Raw genomic sequence first — 13,616 nt, 5'->3', positions numbered from 1 at the left:
TTGTTCTACTAAATTTAGATGATGGTAAAATTATGATTTCAGGTCTCAACAGGGTATCATTTTAGCATGGTAAGTTTATACGAGTCCTATTTATAAAATCATAGACCTCCTTTTTGACAGGCACAGAATTTGTCTTCACTAATTCTGGTGACTTTTGGCAATGGTTTGAAATGTCCAGCTCTTTGGGTTGTGTCAGTCCTGTTACAACTCTTACAGATATCCTTTTGCCAATACTTATTCAAACACTGATTACCTGGATGGTTACTTAAGCTCCTTTTCTCCCTCTCCCTGTATTTAGGGTGTAATAGAAACAAGAAAGAATGTTTTGTAGTTTCTAGCACTCATGGTTAAAGTTTCTTGGGAAAAAATATTGACTTCATTATAAGAAATTAATCTTTTTAAGAAAAGAAACTTTACTGAATAAAAATTGTGAAGTACAGAAAAGTTAAAAAAAAATCAGAATCTGACTATCTGTTAACATTTAACATGTATCCTTACATTTTTAAATGTATTTTTACATACTTACAATTGTACTGTAGAAATGTGTGATTTTTGTATCATGTTTTTATTTGTATTTGTTTGTCTGAGGTTTTTAAAAACAATTTATCTCCCTGACTCCCAGCCCTAGATTTATAATATTTTTCTCTTCTCCCGTGGTCCTCATTCTGATAAACCTTATTTTGTTTGTGAGAATTATCATCTTTGTATTCTAGGATGTCTCACTAGAGGGAGCGTGAGAATCACTAATGTAACTTTTTCATCTATTCTGTAGATACTTTAATTCTCAAACATCTTATTCCCATCATCATTCCTTCCTTGTGGATCTTCTTGAATCCACTGATACCGTTCCGTCTGCCTTTAAACATACCTAATAAATGATACATGTACTATTTTCCCACCTTCTCCATCTTCAGTGAATACTGCCTGATTAATTTTCTTCTTTTTAACATTCTTTTGGTTCTCCTTCTGCTTCTTTAATCAATCTCTCTTTGCTGACCTTTCTTGCTCTACTGTGGGCTTCTTAAATGTGTGAACATTGGACCTTTATTCCTAGTTTATGATAATTTCTTTGAAAACATAATTTACCTTCACAGATTAAGCTATAGTCATTATGTAAATGAATTCAGAATTGTAGTTTTGCTCCTAGTATCTTGACCCTTTGCTACAAAATTTGATTGTCAGTTTCCTATTGGAAATCTTTCCTTACATATAAATGTGAAGCGTGACATCCAGAAGCATATAACAGTTCATTTGACCTGGAATACTGTACAATGGAATGAGCATAAAATTTGAGTTCCAAATACCTGGATTTCAATCCCAGCCCTGCCACGTACTAGCTGTGACCTTATGTTCACTGAGCCTTAGTTTATTCATCTGCAAAACAGGAATATTTTATATATCCTACTTACCTTATTAGGTTGTTATGATGATCAAAATAAGAAAAATGAACATTTACAGTAAAAAAAAAATTCTTCTGTAAACATGAGTTGTTGTTCTCTTCCGTCCAAGGTTAGGAAATTATATCTCTTCCTCTCTGTTATTCTCAATAGCACAACTGTTTGATCAAGCCTAAGATTATAAAATATTTGATATCTTTGGTTTCTCTTTCATTCCTCACTCATTCCATGTCCAGGCAAGATATGTCCAAAAGGACAATCCAGTCTTAGAGCTGAAAATGTTCCTTGTTGCATATGAGGGTGATGTTTCTTAAAGTGTGGTTAGATTAACTACTTGCTCTCAAAATCACCTGAGAGTGCTCTTGTGTTAAAAATGAAGTTAATGAACTCTACTCCAGACCTACAGACCTCACCTTTTAGGAGTAAAACCTAGGAATTTAGATTTTAAGCGTGTTCCACAGATGCTGCTTTTGCACATTAAAATTGAGAACCACTGCCTTGGAATTGATGTTTCAGTAAATGGTATAGTGTTCAGATGGTATGGTGACAATCAATTTAGAACTTCATGCCATACACCAGTGTATCTCAGTACATATTCTGAATCAGTTTTTACGCTAAACCATCTTCTCTAGGAGATTCATGAGGTTCAATAGCATATTAAAGGTGCTGGAAGAAAGACAGTACAACAGAGCTGAAGTTGGTTAGCCTAGGATTTTTATATTCTTATATGCCCACAGAAACCTTTTTAATGTGACATCCATTAATATTGCAGAGAACACTAATGTTATAAAACATGGTTTGGGAAGCATTGTTATATGCTAAAATGGATACCAAAAGGACTTAATGACGGTATTTTAAAAATGAAGGAAATTAGAGCTTATTGTCTAATTTCTGGCTGGGAAAGGGTTTTCTGGACAACTTGAAATTTCCTACAGCATTTCTTTATCATTTTTTTTTAATTAAAATAGGGAAAAATTTACCTTTTTTTCTCTTTGAGTATTTATTTTTGTATTTAAATTTTTAGTCTGTATGTTTCAGTAATTATGCTTCATACAGTTTTTGCTTTTTCAATTTGTGGTCATAATACTCAAGTATCTAGGTATTTTCATCTGTATGCTTGTGTTATTGTCCAGGTTTTTAAGCTGTTCTGCCTGTTACTGTGTATGGAAGAAGGACTCAAAAAGCCAAGTCTTAGTTTGTGCAAATTCAAGGATTAACAACTTTTTGAAAATGGGCAGTAACTGCAAGAGGCAGGGAGAGTCATTAAACTGGGATGCAGATCTTACCTCTCTGAAGAAGGGGAAACGAAGGAAGGAGGAAAGGAAAGAAAGAAGGGTGGGGAATTTTATCCTGCAGTGCAGTCCTAAGACCATTTGGCAGAGTTGATGGGGAATCTTAACACCAAGTTTGCCCATCCAAGGAGTCCCTTGTCTTATAGGCCTACCTGAACATTCCTGCCATGCTCAGTCATTGGTTGGGAGCGTCTCATGAGAAGTGTGATGTTGGTGTGTACATAGTGATAGATTGAGACCTCAGCAGCTGGGGCCATCCACCCGTCAGGACGCTTCTCACAGGAGGAGATGCGAGGGGTGAATTTTCGTGGCCTCTACTTTGCCTCCCCTCACCCTGAATCTATGACGTTTTTAAATATTTGAATTTGCTGAATTTGCTACCACAAGATAGTCATCATTCTAAACCTATGTTGATAGCAAGTTGCCCCTTTGTTTCCTCTCTTCACCTGCTCATCTGTTAAAATGCTTTTTATTCCTTCTGCCTTGACTCATTTTCTTCATGGCTTGCTTTCTAGGTTATTTTTATACCTCACCTAGAAAACCTTCATCCTTCCTAGTAGGCCAGCAAGTACCAAGACTTTTCTCAGAACCTTTCATTTCCTCTAGCTGGGAGATATCCTATATTAATTTATAAACATCTGGGATTAGAGGAGTGTCTTTAAATACCTGCAGCAGGCTAACACACGCGTTCCCTTGAGAACCGCGCTCTCGCCATCTCACACGCTGCTCTTGGAAGCTCCTTTCTATGAACGACTGCATTGCCCATGTTTTGGCTGAACATGTTCACCAGGCTCCTAACTGAGAAAGTGGCTATTCGTGATTCTCGGTTCTGTCTACTGTAGCTTGATTTTGATGCCTGTGAGTGATAGAATGGCAAATTCTTCCCTCCTTTAGCAAAACCTGCAGCACATACGTAGATGTTAGCCCTTTCTTTGAGAGGCAGTATGCCATTTTCCTCTTCCCAGTTGTTTTTGTGTGTGTTCACAAGACTTGAAATTCTTTTTAATATTTTTGATAACTTATAATTGAAACCTGTAACCTTTTAAGAGAATTCCATTTCCTCACTCATCCTTCTACCTGTCAACTGAAAACAAACGCACATGTGAGAGTTGTGAGTTAAGTTTTATTTGGGACAAAATGACGTCTATGGCCCAGGCATTTCAGATAGCTCTGAGTAACTGCTCCAAAGAGGAGGAGGGGCGCATCAGTATTTTATATGATTTCAGTGAAGGGGGAGGTACGTGCAGCCAAGCACACATTCAGGCAGAGGCTTGCTGCTACACACGAGGAGCAGATGTCACTGTGAACGAAAAATACTGCAAACCGTATCAGAAAACAAAGAATGCTGAAGCCATCAAGTTAGCAGCAGCTGCCGCCACCCCCCAATGAAGGCAAGCCTGCAGCCCAGCCTGTGCAGCCACTCAACAATGGTGCACTCTGAGGGGACTCAGAATAAGAAAGGACAGGATAATGGCCCTAGATAGCTAGGTGCTTGTCAAAGGAATGAATTCAGTGAGCCCAATTGTTTGCTTCCTCCCATACATAGAAAAGTGCTCAATTCTTTAACTTGAGATGTCTGGTTTTCTCTAGTTAACTGGTGATCTTTTAATGTTGCAACTACCTGGTCTTTGTTGTAAAGCTCCTATATATCCTGGCTCCTCGCCCACCTCTTCAGAGCAGTCCCTCAGAGTGATCTGAGAGGCTGTCATCCCAGCTCGAATCCTCCCGCCAAATAAAACATAACTCTCAACTTTTAGGTTATGCATTTATTTCAGTCGACATCACCATTAATGATTTTAGTGATTTTTCTAGATACGAGGAGATGCAAACATTTGGGCTCATAAAATCTTCTGAAAATATCTAACTGTCTGAAGGCCTGTTCTGCCAGTTTTTCCCAGAGCACAGAGGGCCTCATTCCTGATCTCCACCCTGAACTCCTTTCAGGGTGTGCTGGAAGTCAGCGGCTGCTCAGCTCGTGGTTAGAGGTGGATGAAAAGTGCCCACTTTTGGTTGGCATCCCCCCAAGCAGCCTGATGTTCTCGTTCCAGAACAATTTCGTTTCAAATTCCCGTTTAAATGAAGTATTGCTCAAGAATGTTAAGTGGTCCTCTGTTATTTTACAAATCAAAACCAAAATCTAAATCCCTTTAATAGCATTTCAAGGCTCCTTCAGGCCTCTGCAGTCTATAATTCTTCGTGTTTTGACAATAAAAATAGGCAACATTTATTTAATGTTAGGCACTGTGCTAAGTACTATGCATGAGTTATTGCATTTAATCTTTTTCACAACAAACATATGAGATTCATACTTCTATTATCACCACATTAAAAAATTGGTAAAAATAACCAGCATCTGATTGCCTAGCTAATTGGTGGTAGAGCAAGAATTTGAAGCAGGTCAGTTTGACCTGGACTTGTATTCATATGTTTATCAAGGCATGTTTCTCATTACAGTATTCTAAGGATAGTCTTTTTAATCTTTCTCTTTTGATAAGCAAGTCTTGTTTTTTTCCTGAGGTCATCATAGCTTTATTTCCTTTCTGCCAAGGCCTGTTGAGTACTTTTAAATCCTGCTCAAGACCCATTTTCTCTAAAAGACCATCCCAAACTGACCATTCTCTTTGGCTTAGTTTCCTCTGTACGTAGGTTTGTTTGTAAGTAGTATAATTAGCTGGATGTTGTCCTCTGGTCCAGCTGTTCACAGGTGGGTCTCTCCTGAGCTGGCCTGTGAGTAAGTGCTGGAGACCTGTGTCTGCTGGATCTTCTGGTGTCTTTTGTACCTGACGCTGTTACAGGCAAAGCAGAGATGGTCAGGAATTCTTTGTTAAACTGTTGAATATGCATATTGTTTCAGCTGATGGAGAATGTTTATTTTTCCATCTTTTCCCACAGAGGCTGGAAGATTGATGGCTTGGTATTACATTACATTTGAGACAGTGAAGAAATTTTGTACAATTAGTGGAGAAGAAACTTTATCAGATCTGGTAAATTAATTTTCACAAGAAAATAAATACATAATGGTATAATATAAAATAATATTGGGGAAAACAGCTAATTTGTGTATCTCATGTAATTTAAGAATAAATGAGCAGAAAAGAAAGCATTTCTAATAGTGCTTCTCTTTCTCCTCCTTATGTATCTTTGGTCACAAGATATGGAATATTAACTCCATAGGTTATATTTTCCCTTGATCTCTGTATCACGGCTAAGAAAATGTATATACATATCAAAAGTAGGGATAACAGGTGCCTTTTAACTTACATAGAGATACTGATTACCTCGTAGTGCCTACCAAGTACAGTATGTTAAGAAAGATTCCAAGATGATGCGACATACTAGGAAAGTCTGCCATGAATGAGGGACAATGAGGGACACATGTGCCACCTACTTGCAACTCTTCCCTAAATCCTTTGCATCAGAATAACAGTAACAGTAGAAAGAGGATAGTATTGGTGATGTACCAGAAGAAAGAACTGGTTTTGGAGAAAATGGGATTAAAAACAGGTTATATTAAGATATCCACAGTGGGGCAGCTCTGTAGCTACAGCAGTGGACAGAACCATAGTCAGGTTGCTGGTGACTGCATTGGTCCTTTCTTGCTTTACTAGAGCTATGAACATGAAACATGATATTTATATTCTCAAATTTAAACTGTTTATTTTTATTTAAAATATCTAAGTTGATTATTGTGATAAGATTATTATACTAAAAATTGCACAAAAATTGATGAGAAATAGAAGGCTTATATTTCCACGTAAATATTATTCTTAATTGAAGAGAAATCAAGAGTAGAAAATTCCTAATGTTAACATTAACTCAACTGATTCTGAGTTCAGTAGGTGTGAAAGAGAATTTTTAAAGGTGTTAGTTTCATTTTGCAGGTGTGAGAAACCAAAGCAGAGTACTTTGTTCAAAGTTATCTGGCAGAATTAGGCTGCAGAATATAAATTCTTAATACTTAAAGCGTTCTTTTTATTACAAAATTAGCCTCAGTAGGGATAATAACTTGCAAGCTACGGAAGGATGAATAATTGTATAATAGTAGTAATAGTGGTAGTAGTGAAAGCTACATTTATTGAGTGTTTATTATGTGGTAGGTGCTAGACTGAATATTTTTAATTTTATCTTATTAATCTTTACAATCTTATTGGTATAGTCCCAGTATGTAGCACAGTTTCTGGCATATAATAAGCGTTTGTAAACATTTGTTAGTGAGTGAATGAACCCTTTTTAAAGAAGCAAAATGTATAAGGCAGATTTTTAACTCTATTATGCTAAATGTGGTATCCCAAGGTAGCATGAAAAATAAATACAAAATAAAATAGATGAGAGAAAAGATGAATGGGCATAACTAAATGAACAAATACTGAAATTTTATAGGTCACAATGATAGCCAGCTGCAAGGAATTTCTAGATGTACAGTTAAGGATAAGTGAAAAGAAAACACTGAATACTTTGAACAAAGATCCAAATCGGATAACTATCAGGTACAGAAATTAAATATGTTTTAAATAATTTAAAAAAGGTTTCATTCAGTTAAAATACGTAATAATAATAAGTTTTGCTATGTTTTTATTTGCAGATTTCCAATGGAAGGAAAAATTAAAACAAGAGAAATGAAAGTAAATTGGTAAAAACAATTAATTGTTAAATGTCTTAAAATAGTGACTACCTGTTCATGGTTCATATTTATGAAGTTTTTAAAAAATTGTTTTAAACTTATTTTACTTTGCACCAAGTAGAAAATGAACTCGAAGCAGCTATCAAAAAAATTTTAACTTACTTTAAATTTGTTTTCCTTAATACAAAAAAGAACATATTTATATAAAAATGAGGAGTCAGAATGTAGATGTGAAATTAATTTCCCAAAACTCTCAGACTTTAATTAAAAGAGATAATTTGTGCATTTTTAAATCAACAGACATTGAGTTTGTTCTGTTGAGGCACGTGGACAACAGAAAGAGGGTATGTGTCTCGTCATCAGGAACTTTCAGGTTGGCTTGAATGAGAAGCATGTGTATAAAAATACTGGGCAGTATGAAAGCACATGTAGTAAGTGTCTATTCAGTGATAGGGTGTTTTGGGAAAGACAAATCCTGAAGGCGAAAACATATGTGAAGGAATGCATGTGGGACAAGGAAATGACTATTCTGCCACAAATGGGAAGTCTGTATGGAGGAATAGTAATTGGAAGAATAAACTAAAGTTATACTGTAGCTTGTAGTGATTTTAAACCCAGTTTAGAATCACAAATGCAATGATATCCTTTTCTGCTATGCCAAGCGCTTGATTTTCTGAGTATTTAGGTCTTAGCGTTAAACCTTTTGATTTAGAGATGTGATTTCAGGTGAAAATGACTTTTTTATGTGGCTCAGTGAAGCCAGTTGGCCATAGAATTCCCTTTTTTCTCCTTAGCCAAAGGAGGTCACACTTTTTCTGGATGCTTCCTGACATCTGATTGAATTTTATCTCCCCAACTTTGACATCTTAGAAACAAACTTCTCATTGTTCTACACAACTCAGCAGGCAGATCTATAGCTTAGAGAGCAGAACTTAGATGTCCTGTTTCTTAGCTGTATTTCTCTAGAAATTTAAATATCCTTAGAGATCATACAGAACTTAAGAGATCATATACCCTAATCCTCTGATTTTACAAATGAGCCAAGTGATGCCCAGATAAGTTGTGACTTGCTGAAGGTTGTGCTGCTATACTGAGGACTGAGCTGGAACTAGAATCTAAATCTCTTGATTCTCACAGTGTTTTTTCCAGTATTCTCTGTTGCATCCACTGTTCTGTCAAATTGATTCAAAGTATTTTTCCACAAGCATCTTCTTGGGAACACTCTGTGATTATAATGCTTTCATTTACCTTTCCTTAGATTGGGTTATACATTCTTTTGATTGGGACTGTCACTTTAAAATTAATGACTTTATAATTGATTTTATACATATCATAATTCAGCTTCCTATTATAATTTCTCACCTTTATGCAACTACTTAATTGTGGCCAGGAAGAGAGAATATATGTGGAGTGTTTTCTTAATCCAAAACGTACAGTCTTTTGGTGGCTGACGGTGGTGACTAGTTACCACTTTCACGTCTCCTCATGTTCCTGTTACTCTGTTGAATTTCAGATCAGTTCTTTTTCAGATAGGTGTTAATCCTCTTAATTTAAAATTTTTATTCTTCAACTTTGTCCTTTAAGGCTTAAAAAAATTTTTTTTCATAGCTTTAATTACCTGGTCTTTCGTCTTCAACACTAGCTCTCTTTTCTTTAAATGATATTTTTCAAATCAGTGATTTCTTTTCATATTTGTTTCTTTTTATTGTGATGCATGGACTCATTTTTAAAGAGTCAAAAAAAATTTTATTAAGCAAAAATTCAGGTCTCCCTTGGCCCCAGAAGTAACTGTTGTCAGTGGTTTGCTGTGGATCCTTCCAATTTCCTTTCTATTTATTTAGTACATATATATGTGTAAATGATATCATACAGTATTTGTTTTTGACTTATTTCACTTAGTATGATGCCATCCAAGTCTATCCATGTTGCTGCAAATGGCAAAATTTCATTCTTTGTATGGCCAACAAGGTGTGTGTGTGTGTGTGTGTGTGTGTGTGTGTATCCCCCCACATCTTTATCCATGCATCTGTTGATGCACACTTACACTGCTTCCATACCTTGGTGATTGTAAATAATGCTGCTGTAAATAATTGTAAATAATGAACATTGGGGTGTATAACCATTTCTTAATAGATGATATGAAAGAATTTTCAGGAGCATGTGTTATATCCGAAAGAAGTAGTTAGTCTGTAGTTTCAGCTATTTGCACCCATTCTGAGAAGTTAAGTTGATTGCTTCTATTTTCACATATCATTTGCTAAAACTAAACTATGAGATATAATTTTTCTGCCCTTTTCTTTGTATACCTGTTTCTGGTCTTATCAAGAGATCCCCCCAGAGAGTAATACAAGTCTAATGACTTCAGTCATGTCCATAGGGGAATTTGCATGACAGTGTCTGGTTAGCTAAGTAAGTCACCAGGTAGCAGAGACCTGGGATAAGTAGGCGCAATGGGTGGTAACTTCTTCTTTCCCTTTTTTCTATCCCTCAAATTTTATAGCCAAGAAATTGCTGGTTTCTAATTATCAGCTAATATGCTACCAACCTACATATGTTGAACAGAATCCTCGGCACCTAACAGTATGCTTTTTACTCAGTAGGCACCTAAATATTTATTGATTATATAAGTTGCATTGTTTTCTATAATACCTATATATATTAAAGCCCAAAGACAGAACTGCATTGGAGGAGAATATGATAACAATTTTAGATGTGTTGTGATAAAAACAGTCTTAAGTGTGAGAGCCCTGTGATCATTTGAAATTTATCAATTTAGAGATTATAATGAAAGTCTTGAGAAGAAATGAAATTTTTGAGAGAAAGAGAGGTTCCATAAATAAAGAAGAGTAGAGAAATAAGAGCTGGCTGGGAGGAGAAAGTCAACAATGACTTATGATATAAGATATAGAATCATGTCACAGAAATCAAGGCAGAGAGGAATTTTAAGATATGTCAGTCAGTGATGTCAAATACTATGAGACAGTAATTTTTAAAAAGAAATAATGAAATTTCTTCTTTCCTCCAGTCTTATTCAGGCTCAGCTAGGATGCATTCCCATACAAGACTTTGCTTTGACACAAGATACCTCAAAGATTTTCAGAAATGGCTCACGAATTACGAGATGTATGTTATAGGGTTAATGGATTTTTAATACTTTTCCAGTAAAATAGTGTACTAGATTTAATATTGGAAACTTTTTTTTAGGGTTGTCAGATTTTGTGGCTGCTCAAGAAAAGTTTGCTGTACTATTGAACAGTGTGATTTTAGCTAAATGTTTCAGATGTAAACTTTGGGAAAACTCTCTGCATGTATCCAAACAACTGGAAAAAATTGGTAGGTACTGAATACGTGTAGGCAGTTTGTCAATGTCTGCAATTTATTTTGTATTTCACTCTTAGGAAAATTATTTTATGGTGGTTATAGACCTTTAAGGAAAAATGTGTTTATAGGCCTAAATAAGTTACTCTACTTGTCTTGAAAATCTGATTTTCATTTGCTTCTGCTTAAAGGATTCCATTTGAAATCAATTTGGAAACCTAATAAAAATTAATTACCTTATTTTTAAATTTGTCCTGAAATCAAGAGTGAAATTTTGTTTTAGTAATTGTGTAACTATGTGTTGCTCTGTCTTCCACTTTTATGACTATTTTGTTTTGAATTCAATGACAAGGTACAGAGCTAGTTGTCCTGGTCATTCCTAATTCATTACAGAAAATTATGTAACTTATTTATATCTTGACTTTTCTCTTTTTCAGTGACATTTCAATATCAGTACTGGTTTTCATAGAGATTCTGTAGAGAAATCTATTTCTTGTCTGTTGGGATCTAGCTCAGGAGTGAACTGGAAGACTAGAGGGTGCAGTTTACTAGATGTGCCTGAATCACTGGCATTTCCCAGGTTGATGCCTTCAGCTTTGTAGCCCTACTGCTTCTTAGACAGCTAGAACTGCAAAAAAGAGAGTTGTTACGTCATGACTGACAGTCTTACTAGCTTTATAATTTTATATGCATCTTGAGGACATTAAAAAAATTAGGTAATGGGTCACTAAGGATTGTTTAATTATTCCTTAGAACAAAGATCGCCAACTATTTAGTAAGGAACTACTACTTTGTATTTCCTTCAAGTTTGAAATCAGCAGGGAGGGAGAGGGTTGACCAGTCCTGGGAGCTGGAGTGAAGGTGAGGACTGGCTGGTGAAAGGCCAGAGTAGAAGAGAGATTCTTGATGTAAAGGCTCACCTTCCTGCAGAAGTCCTGGCAGACCAAACACTACACTTCTCCCACAAAGACAAGAGTTCTGAACTGGGAAGGAGGTTACATACAACACTTAGGAAACAGCAACTTACAGAAAAACGTGAAATTAGATAAAATGATTAGTAATCAAAGTTTCATTATATTTGAAAAGGCCAGTCTTCCTGACTTTGCAGAACATTGGCAGTCTGTGCATCAGGTGCATTCTGTCCCTTCCAAATTGTTGAACACGAACATGTTTTCTGCACTTACTCAGTACAGCTGAACAGAAAGAAGCAAATATTGCCCAGCTAAATTCTTGTAACAGGAAGGTGAGAGAATCCAAACAAAAAAGCAAATCTGAGTTCTTATTGAGCATCTGGAAGAAATAATGAATCCAAATTGATTTTCAACAATGTTCATAAACTAAAATTTAAAAGTTAGGAAAGATTGTGAGGGAAAATGGAAATGAACATTGGGAATTATGAAAACTGGGAGCTGTGTCTTAAGAATGAGTTTGAGAAATTCCCAAGAACAGAGATAAGAGTAGGGAAATAGGACTGCCATCCCTCCCCAGGAACATATGCCTTGGACGGTGGTAGTAGTACCTGGGGATTTTATATTTCTGACAATGTCTTCCATTTTGGGATTTGGTTAAATTCATTCACATCAGTGTGAGAATTAAAAATTACAGTTTCTTAAAGAATAAAGAAATAAAAAAGATCCAAAGATGGAAGTGAACTTGATGTATTTAAGATACAAAGTTGAAACCAGTGTGGCTGGAGAGTAGTCAACAAGAGAGGAATCAGGAAATTAGATGGGAGAGGTAGGCTGTGGTCAAGCCATACAGGTGAGGGAGTTTGGCCACCACCATAAGGAAATTGCCACTTTATTCTAAAAAGACATTGGAAATTTTAGGCAGGAGAGAAAAATTAAATTAGTACAGAAACATGGAGAGAACTCAGTTTCTAAGACGGAAATGCTCACAGAGCCATAGATTCATGAAGCAATATTCCCATCCCCAAATTATGCTGCCTTTTTTTAAACATGAATATAACCATAGATATTTCCTGGTATTGCTTTATGGATAAAATACGGTAAAACTAAGGGTTGAGACATCATGTGGACCAAAGAATTCCTCTTTCTTTTATAAAGCACATGCATGTTTATTTGAGTTTGAAAAAATAAATATGAGCAATCAATGTCACAGCCCAGTTAATCCCACTGAGAACATTTTTTAAAAACTTTAAAAATAAGTCATTAGTTTGGCTCTTTAATTTTTTTTTACTAATGTATTGTTAAATATTTAAATATAGTTTAGTTTAAAATGGATTGTTTAAAAACTGCTGTTTGATTAATTTTCCACAGGTATAACATTATCAAATGCTATGGTAAACACAGGTTTGACTTCCTTTAAAAGAATAGAAGAAACAGATGCAAGGCAACTTGAATTGGTATTTAATATTTACTTACTCCTAATGTTACCTGAATTCTGTATAAATTCTAATGCCTGACTTTTATATCTTTATTTCCACTAAAAAATAATTTTCCCTCTCAGTCATATTTTAATTTAAAGTTTTGGGTAACAAACATATTAAAACTATTGACTCTAAAAATGTTTAAGGTTTTTAAAAAAATTATTTTATTTTGGTGGGGAGGTAGTTGGGTTTTTAAGTTACCTACTCATTTTTTTAATGGCGGTACTGGGGATTGAACCCAGGACCTTGTGTTGCTAGGCACACACTTCACCACTGAGCTAATACCTTCCCCTGCTAAAAGAGGTTTTTTAATTTATTTTATTTTATTTTATTTTATTTTATTTTAATGAAGTTAACTGTGGATTGAACCCAAGACCTCATGCATGCTAAACATGTCCTCTACCACTGAGCTATACCCCTCCCCTAGAAGAGTTTTTAGTGTTGTAATAAGAACATAATGATGTAAATATGTTTTTAGATTTTAAATAGACATCCCCCTTTTGGAACTCAGATAAAAGAAACAGTGATGTATCTACCAAAATACAAACTTGAAGTGGAACAGGTAAATATTTTCTGTTTTTCTAATTTTGATTTTCGGG

The 13,616-nt window shown here is 35.3% G+C and overlaps 1 protein-coding gene across 9 annotated transcripts in view; it reads left to right on the top strand.

The window, feature by feature from the left end:
* HFM1 (helicase for meiosis 1) overlaps positions 1 to 13,616 on the top strand; it is a 151,593-nt gene that overhangs the window by 101,872 nt on the left and 36,105 nt on the right. For all 9 annotated transcript variants that reach the window (XM_032487069.1, XM_032487073.1, XM_032487071.1 and 6 more), the window contains 7 exons: positions 5,582 to 5,673; positions 7,070 to 7,176; positions 7,272 to 7,319; positions 10,336 to 10,433; positions 10,515 to 10,643; positions 12,908 to 12,993; positions 13,496 to 13,579. In XM_032487069.1, coding sequence (XP_032342960.1) covers positions 5,582 to 5,673; positions 7,070 to 7,176; positions 7,272 to 7,319; positions 10,336 to 10,433; positions 10,515 to 10,643; positions 12,908 to 12,993; positions 13,496 to 13,579 — 644 coding nt within the window. The remainder of the gene's footprint in view (positions 1 to 5,581; positions 5,674 to 7,069; positions 7,177 to 7,271; positions 7,320 to 10,335; positions 10,434 to 10,514; positions 10,644 to 12,907; positions 12,994 to 13,495; positions 13,580 to 13,616) is intronic.

Source organism: Camelus ferus, chromosome 9 (assembly GCF_009834535.1).
Source record: "Camelus ferus isolate YT-003-E chromosome 9, BCGSAC_Cfer_1.0, whole genome shotgun sequence".
Lineage (NCBI taxonomy): Eukaryota > Metazoa > Chordata > Mammalia > Artiodactyla > Camelidae > Camelus > Camelus ferus.
This window is presented reverse-complemented; position numbering and strand designations above follow the sequence as displayed.